The 24683-nt window shown below is 43.0% G+C and overlaps 1 protein-coding gene across 5 annotated transcripts in view; it reads left to right on the top strand.

Moving 5' to 3' along the window:
- LOC106582708 (synaptotagmin-2) overlaps positions 1-24683 on the top strand; it is a 94350-nt gene that overhangs the window by 59463 nt on the left and 10204 nt on the right. For 2 of the 5 annotated variants that reach the window (XM_014166039.2, XM_045705416.1), the window contains exons 2-5: positions 15806-16036; positions 16174-16334; positions 20802-20930; positions 22197-22364. In XM_014166039.2, the coding sequence (XP_014021514.1) occupies positions 15835-16036; positions 16174-16334; positions 20802-20930; positions 22197-22364 (660 nt within the window). In that variant the 5' untranslated portion in view covers positions 15806-15834. Of the gene's footprint in view, positions 1-5708; positions 5968-15805; positions 16037-16173; positions 16335-20801; positions 20931-22196; positions 22365-24683 lie in introns of those variants that run through there. The other 3 variants (XM_014166040.2, XM_014166043.2, XM_014166042.2) reach the window with 3 other exon arrangements.

Raw genomic sequence — 24683 nt, 5'->3', positions numbered from 1 at the left:
TGCTTGGGGTCATTGTCCATTTGGAAGACCCATTTGCGACCAAGCTTTAACTTCCTGACTGATGTCTTGAGATGTTGCTTCAATATATTCACATAATTTTCCCACTTCATGATACCATCTATTTTGTGAAGTGCACCAGTCCTTCCTGCAGCAAAGCACCCCCTCAACATGATGCTGCCAACCCCGTGCTTCACGGTTGGGATGGTGTTCTTCGGCTTGCATGGCTCCCCCTTTTTCCTCCAAACATAACGATGGTCATTATGGCCAAACAGTTCTATTTTTGTTGCATCAGAACAGAGGACAAAAAGTACGATCTTTGTCCCCATGTGTAGTTGCAAACAGTAGTCTGGCTTTTTTATGGTGGTTTTGGAGCAGTGGTTTCTTCCTTGCTGAGCGACCTTTCAGGTTATGTCGATATAGGACTCGTTTTACTGTGGACATAAATCCTTTTGTACCGGTTTCCTCCAGCATCTTCACGAGGTCCTTTGCTGTTTTTTTTTCAAAAATTTTCCGGGATTGAATTGCACTTTTTGCACCAAAGTACATTCATCTCTAGGAGACAGAACATGTCTCCTTCCTGAGAGGTATGACGGCTGCGTGGTCCCATGGTGTTTATACTTGCAAACTAATGTTTGTACAGATGAACGTGGTACCTTCAGGCATTTGGAAATTGCTCCCAAAGATGAGCCAGACTTGTGGAGGTTTACAATTTTTTTTCTGAAGTCTTGGCTGTTTTCTTTTGATTTTCCCATGATGTCAAGCAAAGAGCCACTGAGTTTGAAGGGAGGCCTTGAAATACATCCACAGGTACACTTCCAATTGACTCAAATGATGTCTATCAGAAGATTCTAAAGCCATGACATAATTTTTTGGAATTTTCCAAACTGTTTAAAGACCCACTGGAATTGTGATACAGTGAATTATAAGTGAAATAATCTGTCTGTAAACAATTGTTGGAAAATTACTTGTGCAATGCACAAAGTAGATGTCCTAACCGACTTGCCAAAACTATAGTTTGTTGACAAGACATTTGTGGAGTGGTTGAAAAACAAGTTTTATTTACTCCAACCTAAGTGTATGTAAACTTCCGACTTCAACTGTACCACAGCAGACCGATGCTGGCACGAAGACCACACTCAATGAGCTGTATCCGTCCATAAGCAAACAGGAAAACGCTCATCCAGAGGCAGCGCTCCTAGTGGCCAGGGACTTTAATGCATGGAAACTCAAATCCGTTCTACCTAATCTCTACCAGCATGTAAAATGTGCAACCAGAGGAAAAAAAACTCTAGTCCACCTTTACTTCACACACAGAGATGCGTTCAAAGCTCTCCCTCGCCCTCCATTTGGCAAATCTGACCATAATTCTATCCTCCTGATTCCTACTTACAAGCTAAAACTAAAGCAGGAAGCACAAGTGACTCTGTCAATAAGAAAGTGGTCAGATGAAGCAGATGCTAAGCTACAGTACTGTCTTGCTAGCACAGACTGGAATATGTTCCGGGATTCTTCCGATGGCATTGAGGAGTATACCACATCAGTCACTGACTTCATCAATAAGTGCATCGATGACGTCGTCCCCAAAGTGACCGTACGTACATACCCCAACCTGAAGCCATGGATTCAAGGCAACATCCACACTGAGCTAAAGGGTAGAGCTGCCGCTTTCAAAGACCGGGACTCGAACCCGGAAGCTTATAAGAAATCCCGCTATACTCTCCGACAAACCACCAAACAGAAAAAGTGTCAATTCAGTACTAAGATTGAATCATACTACACCGGCTCCGACCCTAGTCGGATGTGGCAGGGCTTGCAAACTATTGCAGACCACAAAGGGAAGCACAGCCACGAGCTGCCCAGTGACATGAACCTACCAGATGAGCTAAATTACTTCTATGCTCACTTCGAGGCAACCTTGATGAAGACAGCTTGGCTGTCGAAACGTTGGATATTACATTTTTGCATCTGAGCTCCTTGAGTGTGCGGTTTTTCCTTATTTTCATGCTTCGAGGCAAGTAACACTGAAACATACATGAGAGCACCAGCTGTTCCGGATGACTGTGTGATCAAGCTCTCCATAGTCGATGTGAGTAAGACCTTTAAACAGGTCAATATTCACATGGCCAGACGGATTACCTGTACGTGTACTCCGAGCATGCGCTGACCAACTGGCAAGTGTCATCACTGAAATTTTCAACCAGTCCCTGACTGAGTCTGTAACACCAACATGTTTCAAGCAGACCACCATAGTCCCTGTGCACAAGAACACTAAGGTAACCTGCTTAAATGACTACCAACCCGTAGCACTCACGTCTGTACCCATGAAGTGCTTTGAAAGGCTAGTCATGGCTCACATCAACACCATTATCCCAGAAACCCTAGACCCACTCCAATTTGCATGCCGCCCCTACAGATCCACATATCATGCAATCTTTTTTGCAGCCAACACTGCTCTTTCTCACCTGGAAAAAAGGAAAACCTATGTGAGAATGCTACTCATTGGCTGCAGCTCAGCTTTCAACAACATAATGCCCTCAATGCTCATCACTAAGCTAAGGACCCTGGGACTAAACACCTCCCTCTGGATCCTGAACTTCATGAGGGGCCGCCCCCAGGTGGTTAGTGTAGGGAACAACATATCTGCCACGCTGATCCTCAACACAGGGGCCCCTCAGGGGTGCGTGCTCAGTCCCCTCCTGTAGTCCCTGTTCACTCATGACTGCATGGCCAGGCACGACTCCAACAGAAGGCCTGCATCCGGGTGTCACCTCTTCACTGTTGACGTTGAGACTGGTGTTTTGTGGGTACTGTTTAATGAAGCTGCCAGTTGAAAAATTGTGAGGCATCAGTTTTTCAAACTAGACACTCTAATGTACTTGTCATCTTGCTCAGTTGTGCACCGGGGCCTCCCAATCCTCTTTCTTTTCTGGTTAAAGCCAGTTTGCACTGTTCTGTAAATGGAGTAATACACATCGTTGTACGAGATGTTCAGTTTCTTGGCAATTTCTCGCATGTAATAGCATTAATTTCTCAGAACAAGAATAGACTGACGAGTTTCAGAAGAAAGTTCTTTGTTTCTGGCCATTTTGAGCTTGTAACGAACCCACAGATGCTGATGCTCTAGATACTCAACTAGTTTAAATTAGGACAGTTTTATTGCTTCTTTTTTTATTTTTTTTTATTTCACCTTTATTTAACCAGGTAGGCAAGTTGAGAACAAGTTCTCATTTACAATTGCGACCTGGCCAAGATAAAGCATAGCAGTTCGACAACATACAAAAACACAGAGTTACACATGGAGTAAAATAACATACAATCAATGATGCAGTAGAAGAAAAAAAAATAAGACTATATACAATGTGAGCAAATGATGTGAGATAAGGGAGGTAAAGGCAAAAAATGCCATGGTGGCAAAGTAAATAAAGTATAGCAAGAAAAACACTGGAATGGTAGATTTGTAGTTTGAAGAAAGTTCAAAGATAAAATATAAATAATATGGTGCAAAGGAGCTAAATAAAATAAATAAATACAGTAGGGGAAGAGGTAGTAGTTTGGGCTAAATTATAGATGGGCTATGTACAGGTGCAGTGATCTGTGAGCTGTTCTGACAGCTGGTGCTTAAACCTAGTGAGGGAGATAAGTGTTTCCAGTTTCAGAGATTTTTGTAGTTCGTTCCAGTCATTGGCAGCAGAGAACTGGAAGGAGAGACGACCAAAGGAGGAGTTGGCTTTAGGGGTGACCAGAGAGATATACCTGCTGGAGCGCGTGCTACAGGTGGGTGCTGCTATGGTGACCAGTGAGCAGAGATAAGGGGGGACTTTACCTAGCAGAGTCTTGTAGATGACCTGGAGCCAATGTGTTTGGCGACGATTATGAAGCGAAGGCCAGCCAACGAGAGCGTACAGGTCGCAGTGGTGGGTAGTATATGGGGCTTTGGTGACAAAACGGATGGCACTGTGATAGACTGCATCCAGCTTGTTGAGTAGGGTATTGGAAGCTATTTTGTAAATGACATCGCCGAAGTCGAGGATTGGTAGGATGGTCAGTTTTACGAGGGTATGTTTGGCAGCATGAGTGAAGGATGCTTTGTTGCGAAATAGGAAGCCAATTCGAGATTTCACTTTGGATTGGAGATGATTGATGTGAGTCTGGAAGGAGAGTTTACAGTCTAACCAGACACCTAGGTATTTGTAGTTGTCCACAAATTCTAAGTTAGAACCGTCCAGAGAAGTGATGCTGGACAGGCGGGCAGGTGCAGGCAGCGATCGGTTGAAGAGCATGCATTTAGTTTTACTTGTGTTTAGGAGCAGTTGGAGACCACGGAAGGAGAGTTGAATGGCATTGAAGCTCGTCTGGAGGGTTGTTAACACAGTGTCCAAAGAAGGGCCAGAAGTGTACAGAATGGTGTCGTCTGCGTAGAGGTGGATCAGAGATTCACCAGCAGCAAGAGCCAGGAATCAGAACGCAGCACAACAACAACTCTTTACTTCCTCCAGCCAAGGCCATAACCGACCATGCACAGTGCAGATTAACATAAAGTGATGCAGCGTGAGCTGTGAGTTAACTACTGCCCCCATCTGGTGAAAAGGAGTCATAACACGCTGAAACATAGCAGCAACAGAGTGCCCGCTAAGCGGCCTGGCTTTCACCAGCTGTTCAATTCCCCACAAATGCGGATGGAGCCAAGGTATTCTTTCAGGAGGCGCCTTGTGAGAGTTCTGGAAATGAGCAGAAATAGGATTCTTCCACCAAGAAGTCCTCACTGGAATGCTGATGGAGGATTTGGATCAAACTATAGGGGATGAGAGTGCAAGGAAATGGCAACACATCTGTTAGAACATGAATATTGCTGTTATGTTGCCACTTTGTTGTACAAATGAAAGGACACAATATGTTGGAAGGGTTATTTCAGCTGGAGTTAAATGGATGAGTGGATGGGACATGCAAAACTGCCATGTGTTACAAAGCAAAACAACATGTAATTCCCCAGCAGTTTTAGCACAATCTTGACTCACATACTGTAGGGCAGACTTTCTTACTACTATTCTTGTCATTATTCTACAATGTAGAAAATAGTAAAAATAAAGAAAAACCAAACATTTGACTGGTACTTTAAAGGTACTGTAAAAGGGGTTTCTTGGCCTATAGTGAGTGATTTTATACTCCTAATATGGCATATCAAACACTACAGATGGAGGACTGAATATTTATTCATGGTCGTATGCTGAAGATGAAATACTGGTATACACAGTACAGTGCATGGTATTACCCTTTTAACTTCAGCGTAACTTTAAATAGTTTACAAACAGCACCCTTTTCAAAAAAATGCAGTAACCACATCCCTCATCTCCCCATTCTCTCTCTCTTTCTCTATATCCTCACCTCTATCTCCCTCCTTCTCCCCTCTCTCTTCTTTTTCCTCTCCTCTTCTCCTCTCATCTCTCTCTCTCCTTCCATGCCTCTCTTTTCTTCCCTCTTCTATCCCTTTCTCCTGTCAGTAAATCAGTGAGCCATTCCACAACCTCTAAGAACAGAGACAAGTGGATTTGCATATTGATCCTTTACGATGGCCATTCCATCAGATGCTAGACCGATGCGTAGCATACTGTGTGAGCAGCATCACAAATGAGGAGAGAGAAAGAGAGAGCGAGAGAGGGAGAGAGAAATAGAGACAATTGGAGAGAGTGTGTATGTTGAGGGAGAGACAGTGAGGGAGGAGAGAATTGACAGAGGGGGTATTTGATTGAGGGTGGGAAAGGGGGGAGACGGTGTGTACAGGAGAGAGAGGGCTAGAAAGAGAGGGAGAGTACTGCCCTGCTCTGCTGCAGTGGAGAGAAGTGAGAGGAGAGACTGCAGTCTCTGCTTATGGGAGAATTCAGGGGATGTTACCACGACACTGAAACGTTAGCCCTACGAGTCTGATTATTGGATGGGTCACCCAGCCAGTGCGAATATCACATTAGACTGGTAAGACTTTCTACCTCGCTCTCATTTCCTCCTTGTTAAGGATAACCAGCAGATGATATAGAAATTCAGGTCATTTTGGGACAACTTTCATAATGAACATTGTTGATTATAAATGAATCAGAATGACAATGGTTCTTCTGTCATTTGAAGATTTGTCCTAGGAATCTGAAAATCATTGGAAGATTTCATTGGTTTGTGTTGTGTTTGTATGGTGTGTATCTGGGGCTTCAGGTTTGCAACTAGCTAAGTGGAGCTGTCCAGTGCTGAGCTGCAGAGATGCAGAAATTGGAATGTAAGTGTACCTGCAGTACCTGCAGGCTTGAGGTAGATACTACTGACCTAGATAGAATGCATAGCATTCTCTTCTTGTCTCTTTCGCCTTACAGCCACTAAACAAGATGAGAGTGAGACAAGGACAGTAAGTTATTATACAGTTTTGGAATATAGCCTGTGAGAATTACTGTTAGGACTGTTATGATCAGTTGTGATGTATTATGTCCATTTGTTTGGCAGGAATCATTTTAATTTGTCATATAATTCTCCTTATCTGTTCAGATTGTCATATATCGATAAATGAGAGGGCATGGTGTAAGCAGCTATGTCTATATTAGCCATTTTCATTCTATCTGTAAAGTAATTTGTCATTTGATTGGTCAGATCCCAAACTCCATTGGCTACCATGGCCTCAGGCCGGCTGTAAGTGACTGGATATCAGACAGAGGCAATTCAGCTGGATTTGATTTGCTCAGCAACAACTAGTTTGTCTCCTGTAATGTTTCACAAGTAGTCTTGAATGGAACACGTCTTGCGGAGTGGGGTATCGTATAGCCTCTAGCTATTTTAAGGTTTTTAGAACACTACACTGCACCTTTTGAAGATGCACAGTCTATTGATTTGTGGACTATAGGTCAATGAATACACATTCCTGAATTCAATCCAAGGTGCATTATAGAGCAGCGCACTATACAGCCGACAATGCGGCTGTCAAAGGCATTTTCTGGGCCGTTTGCATTCATGATAAATAATGCATATGCCGGCTCAAACATAAATTACCTATAGCCGTGTGTTATAAGGCACCTTGCATTGAATCCCAGCCACAGACTTGACAGAATACTGTTTTACTGTTGCTGCTGACCCATGTTTCGATCATTTCACTGTCTGTTGCCACTCTAGACAATGAATTTCCTACAGATACCATTGCCTTTATGCTTGGTATCTTAGGTAAAGAACTGTATAATTCAACACAACACAACAATTCTGAATCATATATGTTGTAATATGTCAGCTGCATTGAAGCATCTCTTTACATCCAAACAATACAACAAAAAGCTTTTGGTTTGACAATGTAACATTCTTCTTGATGGTAAAATGTATACAAAATGGGGTGCACATTGTTATCTTAGGCTGTCTGGATCTAGTGTCAGTGAATAACTGTTGTAGGCCTGTGTGTGTCTGTTTGTCCCCAGTGAGGACACATGTAATCAGGGTTAAGCTCTGTGTTTGCCAGCCATGTATGACAAATCTGTCCAATTGCCTTGCTTGCTCATTTAGATGGGCCCTAGAAATTGCCTTTTGTATAAACTGAGACAGATAGTTTGTCTTCCAGCCCTTTTAGAGGGGAATGATAAACCTCTGGGAAGCTTGCAACATTGGAGAGCCTCTCACACACAGACAACAAGATACACACAGACATACAGGCACATGACGTTGTTCCCACAGTGATTGTACGTACATATCCCAAACAGAAACCATGGATAACAGGCAACATCCGCACTGAGCTAAAGGCTAGAGCTGCCACTTTCAAGGAGTAAGTCACTAATCCTGATGCTTATAAGAAATCCCGCTATGCCCTCTGACGAACCATCAAATAGGCAAAGCGTCAATACAGGACTAAGATCGAAACCTACTACACCGGGTCTGATGCTCGTCGGAAGTGGCAGGTCTTGCAAACTACCACGGATTACAAGGGCAAACCCAGCAGCTGTCCAGTGACGCAAGCCTACCAGACAAGATAAATACCTTATGTACACGCTTCAAGGCTAACAACACTGAACTATGCATGACAGCACCAGCTGTTCCGGACGACTATGTGATCACACTCTCCGTAGCTGATGTGAGTAAGACCTTTAAACAGGTTAACATTCACAAGGCCGCAGGGCCAGACAGATTACAAGGAGGCATACTCAGAGCATGCGCTGACCAGCTGGCAAGTGTCTTCCTTAACATTTTCAACCACTCCCTGACCCAGTCTGTAATATCTAGATGCATAGTCCCTGTGCCCAAAAAATGTCAAAGTAACCTGTCAAAATGACTATCGCCCCATAGCATAGGTTCACCAGGTAAGTAGGATGATTATTTAATGTTTGAAGAGTTTAGGGTTTGAGATATTTTCAGAAGATATTTCCTAGCTTCAAGGGGAAGATGGTTCCGCCATTGGGGTGCCAGGACAGAGAAGAGCTTGAACTGGGTGGAGTAGGAGCTGCGTTCCCATAGGTGGCAGAGTGCTCGGGTTGGGGTGTAGGGTTTGAGCATAGCCAGAAGGTAGGGAGGGGCAATTCCTCTTGATTTTTCCATAGATAAGCACCATGTTCTTGTAGTGGATGCGAGCTTTGACTGGAAGCCAGTGGAGTGTGCAGAGGAGTGGGGTGACATGGGAGAACTTGGGAAGGTTGAAAACCAGGCAGGCTGCAGCATTCTGGATAAGTTGCAGGGGTTTGATGGCACAAGCGGGGTGCGTAGCCAACAGCGAGTTGCAGTAGTCCAGACGGGAGAGGACAAGTGCCTGAACCTGCAGGAGCGAATCACTGCTTTCATGTTTGCAGAGAACAACAGTGTGTTTTCCAGGGTCACACCCTGGTTCTTTGCACTCCGGGAGGGCGACACTGTGGCGTTGTAAACTGTGATGGAGAGGTCTTTGAGTGGGCAGGCCTTCCCGGGAGGAAGAGCAGCTCTGTCTTGTCTTGGTTGAGCTTGAGATGGTGGGCTGACATCCAAGTTGAGATATCTGCCAGGGGGTAAGGGTAAGGAAAGCAATGATAGGAGTGACCATGTAATGATATGACTGAGCTAACACCCTGGACCCACTCCAATTCCCATATCGCCCCAACAGATCCACAGATTAAGCAATCTCTATTCCACTCCACACTGGCCTTTCGCGCCTGGACAAGAGGAACAACTATGTGAGAATGCTGTTTGTTGACTACAGCTCAGTGTTCAACACCATTGTTCCATCCAAGCTCATCACTAAGCTAAGGACCTGGGATTAAACACCTCCTTCTGCAACTGGATCCTGGACTTCCTGACAGGCCGTCCCCAGGTGGTGAGGGTAGGCAACAACACATCCGTCATGCTGACCCTCAAAACGGGGACCACTCAGGGGTGCGTGCTTAGTCCCCTCCTGTACTCTCTATTCACCCATGATTGCATGGCCACGCACGATTCCAACACCGTCATTAAGTTTGCAGACGACACAACGGTGGTAGGCCCGATCACCGAAGATGATGAGACAGCCTAGAGGAAGGAGGTCAGAGACCTGGCCATTTGGTGCCCGGACAAGAATCTCTCCCTCAATGTCAGCAAGACAAAGGAGCTGATCATGGACTACAGGAAATGGAGGGGCGAGCATGCCCCCATCCACATCGACAGGGCTGTTGTTGAGCAGGTCATGAGCTTCAAGTTTCTCGTGTCCACATCACTAAGGAACTGTCATGGTCCACACAAATCAACACAGTCATGAAAAGGGCACAACAACGCCTCTCCCCCCTCAAGAGGCTGAACAGATTTGGTATGGGCCCTCGGATCTTCAAAAAGTTCTACAGCTGCACCATTGAGAGCATCTTGACTGGCATCACCACTTGGTATGACAACTGCTTGGCATCTGACCTCAAGGGGCGACAGAGGTTAGTGCATATAGCTCAGTATATTACTGGGGCTGAGCTCCCTGCCATCCAGGACCTGTCAGAGATAGGCCCTAAAAATGATCAAATACCAGCCACCCAAGTCAGACTGTTCTCTCTGCTACCGCATGGCAAACGATAACGATGTAACAAGTCTGGAACCAACAGGACCCTGAACAGATTTTACCCACAAGCTATAAGACTGCTAACTAGTTAGCTAAATAGTTAATCAATAGCTACACGAAATATCTGCATTGACCCTTTTTGCATGAACTTTTTTTTATTCACATACACTGCTGTTACTGTTTATTACCTATCCCTTTGCTTAGTCACTTTATCCCTACCTATATGTGTGTATCTACCTCAATTACCTCGTACCCCTGCACATCGATTCCGTACTGGTACCATGTGTATATAGCCAAGTTATTCATTGTGTATTTATTCCTTGTGTTATTATATTTTTTATTCATTTTTATTAAGATATCTCCATTGTGGAGAAGGAGCCGTATGTACTCATTTCACTGTCAGTCTACACCTGTTGTTGATGAAGTGTTGTGGGATTTGTTTTACACAGGGACACTCGAAGTCAATCTTAAATGAATCATTGTTTATTGTCATTGCACTGGAGAGGTTCCAAACAACTCAATGCACCATAGTACACATGTCAATCAGGATCTCTCCCTGGGCAGACCCAGCAGTTGTCTTATATACAGCTATACACAGACAAGTTATATTTGCGTGATTTAGCATAATTAATTAATCATTACCGTGTTGTTTCATTCATGTGACCGACCAATATTGTTTCAAAACATGTGATAGAACACTTACGAGGCTTCTCCTCTCTAAGCTGAGACCTTGAAACTGAGATGTCTTTCGTTCGTTCTCGGTCATTCGTTCTCAAAACACGGTCTGGGCGTACTGCCAAATTGCAGGTACTGATAGGTGTGATTTGTACAGTCAGCCACTTGCATGAACACAGACATTGGTTATTGGAACAGCACATGAATAGGACACAGACATTGGTTATAAGAAAAGCACAAACACTACAATTCCCATTACAGAAGCATGTGACAAATAACATTTTATTTGACACATGCACACACACACATACACATGCACACATGCACGCACGCACGCACGCACACACACACTCACAAACACCCACAAACACACCACTACCATTACAACCTCATTGTATATATATACTATAAGCAGATAATCTTAATTAATATCCAGTTTCTATCCATTTTCAATAGTTTACAAACCAACACTCCTTCACTGTGTATGAAAATATTGTCAAACATCATTCTCCAATGATGGTATTTTGCATCAGCTAATTCTCCAGAGAGTGTTTGTAGATGTCAGGAGAGATGGATCGGGTTAATCTATTACCAGACTAATAGGATCTAAGAGATGCCTCTGTCTTGTGAGTTGCACATCTACTTTCTTCTCGTCATCTGCCATTATTGATTTTGTGAGTAATGGATCTACAACCAATTCCATATGTGCAGAATAGAGGATTATGCCTGTGTCATTTTTCACCTTAGATATCCTTTCCTGGGAGAACAACAGAATAGGGACAATAGGGAGGCAGATCCGAACAATGCCCATGTGGGAACAAATAGCTCTTTATCCTACGCATTGTTGAGTGGCTGGCTCTAGGTTAGAGGCACCCTTTTCATACTATTGTGCCATTGCTCAGCCTTGCTCAGCCCTACCCAATCAAAGATGAGCATGACTCACAAAGAGTATCACCGTGATCTGTAAATGTTAATCATATGCTGGTATCACCCCTGAGAATGACCAGGGTGTAGCTCTGAATTCTGGGACATCATTTGTCAGACTCTAATGTACATTCCCTATTCTCCCCTCCTGTCGCTGCCCATGAGAGCAACACAGAACTGGCACAGAATTATATGAAGCTTGCTAAGGCCTGAGAGGAGAACTGATTTTGTCAGTATGTTTGTAGTGTATAGAAATCCCTAAAGAAGACAGTACGTGGTTATAGCGTTTCATGCTATCGTATTCTTTATGGTTGTGGTTCGTGAATGAGGATTGCGGTCAGATTGATGAACACTATTGCTAAAATTGCATCCATCAGGTTAGATGAGTAGAAAGAGAATCCACAGTACGCGTTTGCTTCATGTTATCAGTGGTGGAAAAATAACCCAATTCTCATACTTGAGTAAAAGTAAAGATACCTTAATATAAAATGACTCAAGTAAAAGTGAAAGTCACCCAGTTAAATACTACTTGATTAAAAGTCTAAAAGTATTTGGTTTTAAATATACTTAAGTATCAAAAGTAAAAGTAAATGCTATAAATCATTTCAAATTCCTTATATTATGCAAACCACATGGCACAATTGTAAACACATTTTAAAAAAGCCAGGGGCACACTCCAACATTCAGACATCATTTACATATTAAACATATGTGTTTAGCGAGTCTGGGATGACCACGTTTTCTCGTGAATTTGGCAGTACTTTTGGGTGTCAGGGATAATGAATGGGAGTAAAAATAACATATTTTCTTTAGAAATGTAGTGGAGTAAAAGTAAAAGTTATAAATAGTAAATTAAAATACAGATACCCCAAAAAACAACTTAAGTAATACTTAAAAGTATTTTTACTTAGTTACTTTACACCACTGTATGTCTTTGCATTTGCACAGTGATCTCATCCGTCACATTTTTTGTTTCTTGTAATGAGAATGTCCCTTATTAGACTTGAGAAGTCATTCACTGTTATACATTTTGTAAATATGAATCATTACACGATAATGGCAACTACTAAGAACTTTTGGGAAAGCATTTGGCAATAACCGGGGGATATAACCGTTGGTCTAATATGCATTCAAAGGTGATAATTACCAATCAGCCTCTCCATCTCACCTTCTCACAGTGTAAATTGTTTCAGTACAGCATCCATGCTAATCCTATTAGGATTTGCAAGAAAGAAGGATGTTTCAGTCACAAGTGCCTCATTTCAAATTTGTGGAGATCATTGTTTCAGAAGACACGTATAATCACCTAAGTCTTCGCCATTCCTTCAGAGGAAACAGATCACTCATTATAACTGGAAGATAGCCCTCTTTGGAACTAATTTTGGATTGGGAGCCATATTTATCTAGCACATTTTCCACTTCAAGTAGAATTTGTATTAACTCCCACCATTAATTTTTTGTTTAATCCCTAACTGACCGTGATGTAATTCTGTAATGTTGAATATTGACTTTCACAAGGGACTGAGGGTCTTGATAGAATTTGATTCCATTGACCTTCATGTAATATATTTTTTATTTATTTATATATTTTTTATTTCACCTTTTATTTTGCCTGGTAGTCCGGTTGAGAACAAGTTCTCAATTACAACTGCCACCTGGCCAAAATAAAGCAAAGCAGTGCGACAAAAAAACAACAACATAGAGTTACACATGGGATAAACAAATGTACAGTCAATAACACAATAGAAAAATCTATGTACATTGTGTGCAAATGTAGTAAGATTAGGGTGGTCAGGCAATAAATAGGCCATAGAGGCGAAATAATTACAATTTGGCATTAACACTGCAGTGATAGATGTGCAGATGAAGATGTGCAAGTAGAGATACTGGGGTGCAAAAGAGAAAAACATTTAATAAATCACAATATGGGGATGAGGTAGTTGGGTGTGCTATTTACAGATGGACTTTGTACAGGTACAGTGATCGGTAAGCTGCTCTGACAGCTGGTGCTTAAAGTTAGAGAGGGAGATATAAGTCTCCAGCTTCAGTGATTTTTGCAATTTGTTCCAGTCATTGGCAGCAGAGAACTGGAAGGAAAGGCGGCCAAAGGAAGTGTTGGCTTTGGGGATGACCAGTGAAATATACCCGCTGGAGTGCATGCTATGGGTGGGTGCTGCTATGGTGACCAGTGAGCTGAGATAAGGTGGGGCTTTACCTAGCAAAGACTTATAGATGACCTGGAGCCAGTGGGTTTGGCGACGAATATGTAGCGAGGACCAGCGACGAATATGTAGCGAGGACCAGCCAACGAGAGCATACAGGTCGCAGTGGTGACAAAATGGATGGCACTGTGATAGACTACATCCAATTTGTTGAGTAGAGTGTTGGAGGCTATTTTGTAAATTACATCGCCAAAATCAAAGATCGGTAGGATGGTCAGTTTTACAAGGGTATGTTTGGCAGCATGAGTGAAGGAGGCTTTGTTGCAAAATAGGAAGCCAATTCTAGATTTAGTTTTGGATTGGAGATACTTATGTGAGTCTGGAAGGAGAGTTTACAGTCTAACCAGACACCTAGGTATTTGTAGTTGTCCACATATTCTAAGTCAGAACTGTCCAGAGTAGTGATGCTAGTTGGGCAGGCGGGTGCGGGCAGCATTTGGTTGAAGAGCATGCATTGAGTTTTACTAGCATTTAAAAGCAGTTGGAGGCCACGGAAGTAGTGTTGTATGCCATTGAAGCTCGTTTGGTGGTTTGTTAACACAGTGTCCAAAGAAGGGCCAGATGTATACAGAATGGTGTCGCCTGCGTAGGTGGATCAGAGAATCACCAGCAGCAAGAGCGACATCATAGATATATACAGAGGAAAGAGTCGGCCCGAGAATTGAATCCTGTGGCACCCCCATAGAGAATGCCAGAGGTCCGGACAACAGGCCCTCCGATTTGACACACTGAACTCTATCTGAGAAGTAGTTGGTGAACCAGGCGAGGCAGTCATTTGAGAAACCAAGGCTGTTGTGTCTGCCGATAAGAATGTGGTGATTGACAGAGTCGAAAGCCTTGGCCAGGTCGATGAAGACGACTGCGCAGTACTGTCTTTTATCGATGGCGGTTATGATATCGTTTAGGACCTTGAGCGTGGCTGAGGTGCACCCATGACCAGCTCGGAAACCAGATTGCATAGTGGAGAAGGTACGGTGGGATTCGAAATGGTTGGTGATCTGTTTGTTAATTTGTCTTTCGAAGATTTTTGAATGGCAGGGCAGGATGGATATAGGTCTATATCAGTTTCTGTCTAGAGTGTCTCTCCCTTTGAATTGTGGGATTACCGTGGCAGCTTTCCAATCTTTGGGGATCTCAGACGATACAAAAGAGAGGTTATTAAAGGCCCATTGCCATCAAAAACATGATTTCCTGTATTTTATATTTTTCTGAGGTTGGAATAATACTGTGAAATTCAAAACATTCTTATAATGCCATTTTAGTGTAAGAGCTGTTTGGAAAGACCATCTGAAATGTCAGCCCGTTTGGGTAGGATGGAGTTTTGGCCTACCTGGTGACATCACCATGCAGTCAATTAGTTAATAGACCAATAAAGAAAGAGAGTTCCAAACCTCTCTGCCAATAAAAGCTATTTTTTTTTCTTCAGTTTTCCCCTCCCCCTCAAACCACTCACAGACAGTCCCCCAAAAAATTATTGCTTGAGAAATATCTCTTTGCCAAAAAATAGATTTTTGTTTCTTTTTGACCGTTTTGACTGAAAACAGTCACAGTAAGGTACTTAATTGTTACCCAGAAATGATTTAATATTGACATAAAAATGGCTACATTGGATCTTTATGATACTGTGTCTCATTCCTCAAACAAATTAGATTAACTTTTTCATCCCTGAGTTGATTTTATTCAGGAGTTCATAGTACATTAAGGATGCAGGCCTACTGGCTGGCACATTATACACAATTATTTTTATCCTCAGAGTCTGAGATGTGGACTAAGTCCTTTTCTCTACGGACCTCTTCAGCCTTGTACTGTTCTAATGTCTGACACAGCGATAAGGCATTGAGTTTGGTCACAATGAGTCACCTGGGAAATCATCCATTTTGTTACTTTTGTGCATGTGTGTGTGTGTGTGTTATATTAAAGGTTACGCACTTCATTGCCTGTGCTGCTGGTGATAACAACTGACTGTCCCTCTCCGTGTGTCTGTGCCTTACCCCAGGGACTGTGTGCGTGGCCTAGTCATTGACGATGAAGTGGAACTTGTTCAAGAATAAGCCGGAGGCCATGGTAGGTCCAGAGCCCACGGGCACCGGTGCCACCATGACCGCGGCCCCAGCCGTAGCAATCGCCACCACAGTGGCTGAACCCCCAGGCAATGGTACAGAGTCCAAGAATGACATGTTCGAAGAGATCAAGAGCAAATTCTTGAACGAGATCGATAAGATCCCACGTAAGTCCTCCCTGTTTTTTTCCCACCTCTGACTCATACTCATGTACTATGCATGGTATAATGTTGGAACATAAAAGACCAAAGTGAAAAATCTCAAAGGAGCTTAATCTAACCCATACTGTGTGTTTGTGTTGCAGTCCCTTCCTGGGCTATCATAGCCATTGCTGTGGTGGCCGCCCTCCTCATCCTCACCTGCTGCTTTTGCATTATAAAGAAGTGCTGCTGCAAGAAGAAGAAGAACAAGAAGGGCAAGAAGGGAAAGGATGGCTTCAACATGAAGAACATGAAAGGGGACGAGGTATGGCGCTTCAGGCTCCGCATATAAACTCAGCTGAGTTCACTAAGAACAGGCAACTCCCAAAGACATAACTTATATCACACTCAGGGTTCTTATTTCATCTGAATGCAAAAGTCTTGTAAAAAGCAACAAGTTACTTATTTTTTGATGATGAGAGTAGAGAAACATGACCAGATATGACTTCGGTATAGCTGACAGACAAACGCTATATATACACATAAAAGTATGTGGACACCACTTCAAATTTGTGGATTCGGCTATTGCAGCCACACCCGTTGCTGACAGGTGTATAAAATCGAGCCCTCAACCATGCAATCTCCATAGACAAACATAGGATGCACCTTTACAACAAGTCAGTTCGTCAATTTTCTGCCCTGCTAGAGCTGACCCGGTCAACAGTAACTGCTGTTATTGTGAAGTGGGAACGTCTAGAAGAAACAGCTGCTCACCCGCGAAGTGGTAGACAACACAAGCTCACAGAACAAGTCCGCCGAGTGCTGAAGCGCGTAGCGCCTGTGTCCTCGGTTGCAACACTCACTGCCAAGTTCCAAACTGCCTCTGGAAGCAACATCAGCACAATAACTGTTTGTTGGGATCTTCATGAAATGGGTTTCCATAGCAGCCGCACACAAGCCTGAGATCACCATGCGCAATGCCATGTGTCGGTTGGAGTGGTGTAAAGCTTGCTGCCATTGGACTCTGGAGCAGTGGAAAAGGGTTCTCTGGAGTGATGAAACATGCTTCACCATCTGGCAGTCCGATGGAAGAATCTGCCCCAATGCATAGTGCTGGCTGTAAAGTTTGGTGGATGAGGAATAATGGTCTGGGGCTGTTTTTCAAGGTTCGGGCTAGGTTCGGGCTCCTTAGTTCCAATGAAGGGAAATCTTAACGCTATAGCATAAAATGACGTTCTAGACGATTCTGTGCTTTCAACTTTGTGGCAACAGTTTGGGGAAGGCCCTTTCCTGTTTCAGAATGACAATGCCCCCATGCACAAAGCGAGGTCCATACAGAAATGTTTTGTCTTGATCGGTGTGGAAGAACTTGACTTGCTGGCCTGTACAGACCCCTGACCTCAACCCCATTGAACACCTTTGGGATGAATTGGAACGCCGATTGCGAGCCAGGCCTCACTAATGCTCTTGTGTCTGAATGGAAGCAAGTCCCTGCAGCAATGTTCCAACATCTAGTGGAAAGCCTTCCCAGAAGAGTGGAGAATGAGATGTTCGACAAGCAGGTGTCCACATACTCTTGATCAGGTAGTGTATCTCCCAAGAGTTATTTGCCTACTAAACTACACACTACATAACAATAAGGCTACCTGTTTTATTTACTATATAATTGTTTCTTTTGTTGGAGGGACTCAGGAACGTTTCTGTCAATATCTATGTCGATTGGACCAACAACAAATGGTCATTAAGCATTCCTTGGTGTATCAGTAAAAACCTTTGACCTTTCATCAACAGCACTTTACAACAGTTTTAGGGAGACATGTCGATAACCCCCTATCCTATCTGTTCTCTTGATATTGTTGTTGTCATCATTTTAAAATGTGTGCTGTCGGGGAGAGTGGGGTATGTTGAGCCATGTTTTCCACTCAGCATTACTAGGGAAATGTAGTATTATTTCTATCAAATATATAGATATATTTCAGGATGTTGTGTATCCCTGGAAATAATCATAATTCATGTAAACATAACAGTTTTGAAAACATACCTTGTCCCGAAAGAATGTGGTCTCTTGGTAAGTTGAGCAGCTTTAGGGTGAGTGGGGTGATGGTGTTCCGTGTCAATGGGTGATGGTGCTGGTATGACAAAGTTTAGTTAATGAAATGGGGGTGTGGTATTTTGTAAATCTTAAATGTACATATAATCTCTCTGTTCAATGTCACTTATCCTTCCCTTTCTTGACCAGTTGTCTAGGACATGGATGTTTTTCAATGTGCCAGTTCATAGGCAAGTTCTCTGCATTTGAGGATTTTAACCCCATGAAACTGATCCGCATGATTCTTGATATGTTTAGCAAGCTCAGACTCCATGTCATCAGATAAGACCTTGTGTGCCTCTGATACTATATCATTGCCTCTCTTTTGCACAGGTACTGTATATGTTAGTTCTCTTTTTGTTAATGTACCTCTTCGATGTCATTCTTTCAAATTTGTATTCTCTCGCTGCTGCTCGAATGGGTCTCTCAATAACCTTTAAGGGGGATAATACCTCTGCTTGTTTTACATTTGCATACACGGGACATGATGATGTCTGCTCTGACTGTAACCACAAAAATTCACTATCTTGAGTTCATATGCATGACACATTGCAGAAATACTATGCATATAATGCATACAACTGAAAAAATGCAGTCATAATTTGTATGGGGTATGGTGGCCATTGCCTCAACTTAGGCCTACCTCGTGGCCATTGGCTCAACTTACCACAAAGCAAACATTTTGACTATAGTCCACACAGCTACAAGGATGCAATTTCATGCTAGGATTAGGACCTCATATTGTAGCTTAGAGAGACCCCAACCAAAGTACAAACCAATCTTAAAACCATCTACTTTGGTTTAGATACAAGAATCAAGAAAACTACAAAGTCATTTGACTTTTTTTAGACCTAAATTGATAACCATTTTTTCCATGTGGTTTCTTCCTTCAGAGACTCCATGAAATGATGATCTCTTCCTAAATATGTGGTCATGGGATTCATTTTGTGTATGGTTTCCTAGAAACAAGGGGTGGCTCAACTAACCCTTTGGCTCAACTTACGCCACTCTTCCCCACTTCATTGTGACATACATTGAAAAATTACACACTTTGTTGTGGGGAAGGGACTAGGTAATCAGTGGGTAATGAGTAGAGAGAGCCGTGCCATATGTGGCATTCCAATTAGTGGATGGCTTCTACAGAATCAAATTAAGACCCTACCTCTGTAGGGTAAGCTGGCCTCAATGCTTAAGGATAATGGATATGGTGCCTATGGACCCGAGGAGCCATATCTCAGACAGAGCAGAATAAACAGGGGGAGGAAAAGGGCTCCTGCTTAATTCCAGGCTGAATGTGTCTGATATCGTTAAGAGGGCCCCATGCACCAGTTAATTAAAACAATCAGTTAATTGTCTCCACATCGTGAAAGATGGTCCTGAAAGTAGGACTTTTTTTGTTACGAACAGACAATCAGTGTGTCATTTTTCATCATCCTAGTGTTGTCTGTGTTGTTGACTGCCTACAGTGTTTGTTTTCTGGTGTGTCGTAACGTCAAACCTCTTCCTCTCTCTGCTCTCCTCCTTCTCGCTCGGTGTCTTATGTGTGCACCGTGTTTCTTGACTGTGATGGACCCCTGATCTACGGTAGGTGGAAGGATCGCGGTGATGCTCTCTGGCCCATGGGCAGATGATGATGATGATGATGATGAGGGGGGTTTCATGGAATGAAAGTCGTAGCTTCTTTGCTTTTCTAACATGTTTTGTAATGATGGCTTGAGAATGTAACTGAGAAAGCTATGGTCTGCTCCATAGACCCCGGAGAGAAAACTGAAAGGATTGAAATAACGCATCGCTTATGATGACAAACTCAACCCCAATATGGAACGTTTTGAACATAGTTTAAACGCAACCCACGATTAACACTAATAATATACTGTATGCATGTGATAAAGGGCATGGTAGGCTGTTTGTGGACATGAGGACGACAATGATAACTGAATGACCAATCAATCTTAGAATAGTATTTTTCATCTGCACCCCAATTACTTTGTCACTCAATGAAGAGTGAGAACAAGAATAAAAAAATAAAACACAGTTTTGCAGATGAAATAGTCATGCAAACCTGAACATGTCAGAAACAGGGTTACCATAGCGGGCTGAAATCTAACTGAAATACTGTTTCTACATTACCACATAGCCGGCTATGCCCTTTAATCCTGTAGCTACCATTTGGCTGGAATAATGGTGACCTGACTTGAGAGGAACGTTCCTTGGTGACACATAAATGGAATAATAAGGAAGCAAATAAGATTATGCAGGCTCTGCTTTTGGATTCTCTGTTAGCTATTTCCTTGGGAATTTTGGGAAAGATGTAAAAGTCAGGGTAAGCATCTTTTTGAGATGTAAAATACAGGGTAAAACAATTGTGTCACCAAAGGAAACTTTGAATTCAAGCTAGCAAATATCATTCCTGTGTCCCTGATTGCATTAGAGACAGGATGGTATTCCACTTTGCCACCAGGTGAGGAGCAGGTAAGCGGGAGCAAAAACAAGCAGGTCCCGGTGCTACGCAATGCAAGTCAATGCAACAAACCCTGGTGCTGTGCAGCGCAAAGCAACTCAACACAGGCCTCCTGGAGGTCCACTGTCTGTCTGTGGCATGCTGTCTGTGGTGGGTGGGCTGGGGCACCCTCCTTCTGGCTGCTACAACTAACCCCTGGCCCCTCATCTCTGATCCCTGTGTCCTGTGTTCTACCACCGCAGAAACAGGACGACGACGATGACGAAGGTGAGACAGGGCTGACGGAGGAAGAGAAAGAGGAAGAGGAGAAAGAGGAGGAGAAGCTTGGCAAACTGCAGTACTCACTTGACTATGATTTCCAAGATAATAAGGTCAGTCAGTGGCCGACATGTTCCCCTTTGAATCATTGCTGGCATTGCTCAGGAAAACCTGCATTAGACTGTTTTATCATATTACAATATTTGTAGCATTGTCAGTCTATCAGTAAGACTCCATCAATTCTAGAGGTTGAAGGCATAGTTAGTCTAAATTACAGACTAAACCCTTGAGAAATTTTACATTTATACATATGAGGATGATGTGGTAGTTGATTTAAAAATATTTTTCTCAGTTGCTGAAATGGTTCATTTTCGATAGAGAAGCACAATGCTGTTTTGACGTGTTCCTCTTCTGCAGAAAAATGAGTTAAAGCAAGTCACACTAGATGTTCAGCTTATTATACTCTCTGTTGATCTTGGAGAGTGACTTTGATACAGTGTCCATTCTGAGAATTAAAGTGTCTATAGAGTTGACAATTCATTCAGGGCTGATTCTTATATAAGCTTAGCAAAAAACTGCTCCTATGTAAAAACATCAGCAGAATTGCGCAGCGACACTTTTGGGCAGTGACAGCTGGCAATTGTTGGAATTATGGTTGATTAAACTAAATATTCAAGAGAGTAGTGAATCGAGATCAGGGTTCTGGGAATGAGAGGGTATCTAGTATATTCAGCATTTTTGTGAATTAATGGCTAGAGTCAGTATTACGTTGAGTATGTCCGCCATGCAGGACGTTGGCACTGTGATATACATCCAAGATAGAAAATGCTGAGTCATTCTGAAACAAGGAAGTCCCTTATGAGTCACTGACACAGGATCAGGGTTTGAGATGAAAATGTACATTAAAGCAAGTCCTTTCTTTCTAACTGAATCAATTAACTGAAACATAATCAATGACACTTAGCACAGGTACCCCTTTTTCAAACATGCAAAACTACTGTAACATTATTTTCTGTGACTTTCTTATGACATTGCAGCAAATACATTTGGCAGCTCTAGTGTGGATAGCTTGTATCTTATCTTGGTCATCTAAGAGAGCTGTGGTGATTATTGCTGGAGTTTTAGGTTGTCAGCTTACAGACCACAAGCTTATGTAACAAGACTGCAGCATTTCTCTGCAGTAGTGACAGGAAGCGTGCATTGGCACAAATTAATACATTAATGCATTTAGGTTTTTCACCTGACTTGACATGGTTGGCTTGTCTCAGCTCATCGGCACAAATAAATAACATGAATACATGTTGAGATTGCCACCTGATACTGTTGGTTTGTCTCAGTGTTGTCTCTGACACCTGAACACTGTGCCCCTCCCCTCAAAGCTCACAGTGGGAATACTCCAAGCTGCAGATCTTATATCCATGGACAGCGGAGGCACCTCTGACCCGTACGTTAAGGTCTATGTCCTCCCAGACAAGAAGAAGAAGTTTGACACCAAGGTTCAAAAGAAAAACCTGAACCCTGTCTTCAATGAATCATTTGTTTTCAAGGTAAGTCATAGCACCGTTTCTGTACCAGAACTGTACAGTAGTTAATTGGAATGGAAAAGGCATCAATCATACTGCCAAACTATAATGCTGAAAAAATATTGTCAGGCTAGGACAGCGGAGTCTCAAACTAAATGTAACAGTTTTAGTGTTGTAAACATACAGTACATGATATCCATTTTCCAAAATTAAGACTGTGGTTGAAGCCTTCATGTATTTTTCATTGTGAAGTCTTGCTGTGTTCACATTATATTGTAGAGCAGTGCTGGCCTGCCATGTCTGCCTGCCTGCTATGTACCCTCAAGCCTGTGTACTAACTTCAGCTTTCTGTACTATTTAATGAGGTCCACGGAGACTCCACATGACTCTCAGGGTCAGTGCAAAAGCACTGTTTGCAATCTTACCACCACAGCTAAAACCACTGTCTATTCTCTTAGCATAACCGTCATGTAGAGACCTAGATACAAAAGATACAAATTGGTAATATTGGACCTAGGTTGACTAGAGACCATGAAGAGTTAAGAGAATTTACAATATATGACATCCTATGCATGCCTTTAGAATCAGGGTTGGGGTTTATTTGAATATAAATTGAATTTGTATTGACCACACCCCACAGGAAGCAGAATTTGAGTTAAATTTGAATTGAATGAAGTACACTGAGTGTACAAAACACTAGGAATTCTTTCCATGAAATCAAATCAAATTGTATTTGCCACATGCACCGAATACAGCAGGTGTAGACCTTACAGTGAAATGCTTACAAGCCCTTAACCAACAATGCAGTTTTAAGAAAACTAAGTGTTAAGAAAGTACTTACTAAAATGAATTGAAGTAATAAATAAAAAAGAAGAAAATAGAAAAAGAACAAATTATTAAAGAGCAACTATAAAATAACAGTAACAAGGCTATATACAGGGGGTACCGGTACAGAGTCAATGTGCGGGGGCACAGGTTAGTCGAGGTAATATGTACATGTAGGTAGAGGTAAAGTGACTATGCCTCGATAATAAACAGAGAGTAGCAGTGGCGTAAAAATGCAAATAGTCCGGGTAGCCATTTGATTAGCTGTTCAGGAGTCTTATGGCTTGGGGGTGGAAGCTGTTAAGAAGCCTTTTGGACCTGGACTTGGCGCTCCGGTACTACTTTCCGTGAGTTAGCAGACAGAACAGTCTATGACTTGGCCTGCTGGAGTCTTTGGCAATTTTTAAGGCCTTCCTTTGACACCGTCTGGTACAGAGGTCCTGGATGGCAGTGATGTACTGGGCTGTATGCACTAATCTCTGTAGTGGGTTGCGATCAGAGGCCGAGCAGTTGCCATACCAGGCGGTAATGCAACCAGTCAGGATGCTCTCGATGGTGCAGCTGTAGACATTTTTGAGGGTCTGAGGACCCATGCCAAATCTTTTCAGTCTCCTGAGATGGGGGTGTGCTCGGCCCTCCTTTTCCTGTAGTCCATGTACATCTCTTTTGTCTTGATGACGTTGAGGGAGAGGTTGTTATCCTGGCACCACACTGCCAGGTCTCTGACCTCCTCCCTATAGGCTGTCTCATGGTTGTCGGTGATCAGGCCTACCACTGTTGTGTTGTCGGCAAACTTAATGATGGTGTTGGAGTCGTGCTTGGCCATGCAGTCATGGGTGAAAAGGGAGTACAGGAGGGGACTGAGTATGAAACCCCGAGGTGCCCCCGTGTTGAGGATCAGCGTTGCAGATGTGTTGTTACCTACCCTTACCACCTGGGGGCGACCCATCAGGAAGTCCAGGATCCAGTTGCAGAGGGAGGTGTTTAGTCCCAGGATCCTTAGCTTAGTGATGAGCTTTGAGGGCACTATGGTGTTGAACGCTGAGCGGTAGTCAATGAATTGCATTCTCACGTAGGTGTTCCTTTTGTCCAGGTGGGAAAGGGCAGAGTGGAGTGACTTAGATATTGCGTCATCTGTGGATCTGTTGGGGCAGTATGAAAATTGAAGTGGGTCTAGGATTTCTGGGATAATGGTGTTTATGTGAGCCATGACCAGCCTTTCAAAGCACTTCATGGCTACAGATGTGAGTGGTGTTGGTGTTCTTGGGCACAGGGACTATGGTGGTCTGCTTGAAACATGTTGGTGTTACAGACTCGGTCAGGCACAGGTTGAAAATTTCAGTGAAGACAGTGCATACTCGGAGTACACGTCCTGGTGATCTGTCTGGCCCTGCGGCCTTGTGAATGTTGACCTGTTTAAAGGTCTTACTCACATCGGCTACGGAAAGTATGATCACGCAGTCGACCGGAACAGCTTGTGCTCTTATGCATGCTTCACTGTTGCTTGCCTCAAAGCGA

This window comes from Salmo salar, chromosome ssa22 (assembly GCF_905237065.1).
Source record: "Salmo salar chromosome ssa22, Ssal_v3.1, whole genome shotgun sequence".
Taxonomy (NCBI): Eukaryota; Metazoa; Chordata; class Actinopteri; order Salmoniformes; family Salmonidae; genus Salmo; species Salmo salar.
The sequence above is the reverse complement of the archived record's forward strand: the minus strand, read 5'-3'. Positions and strand labels throughout refer to the sequence as shown.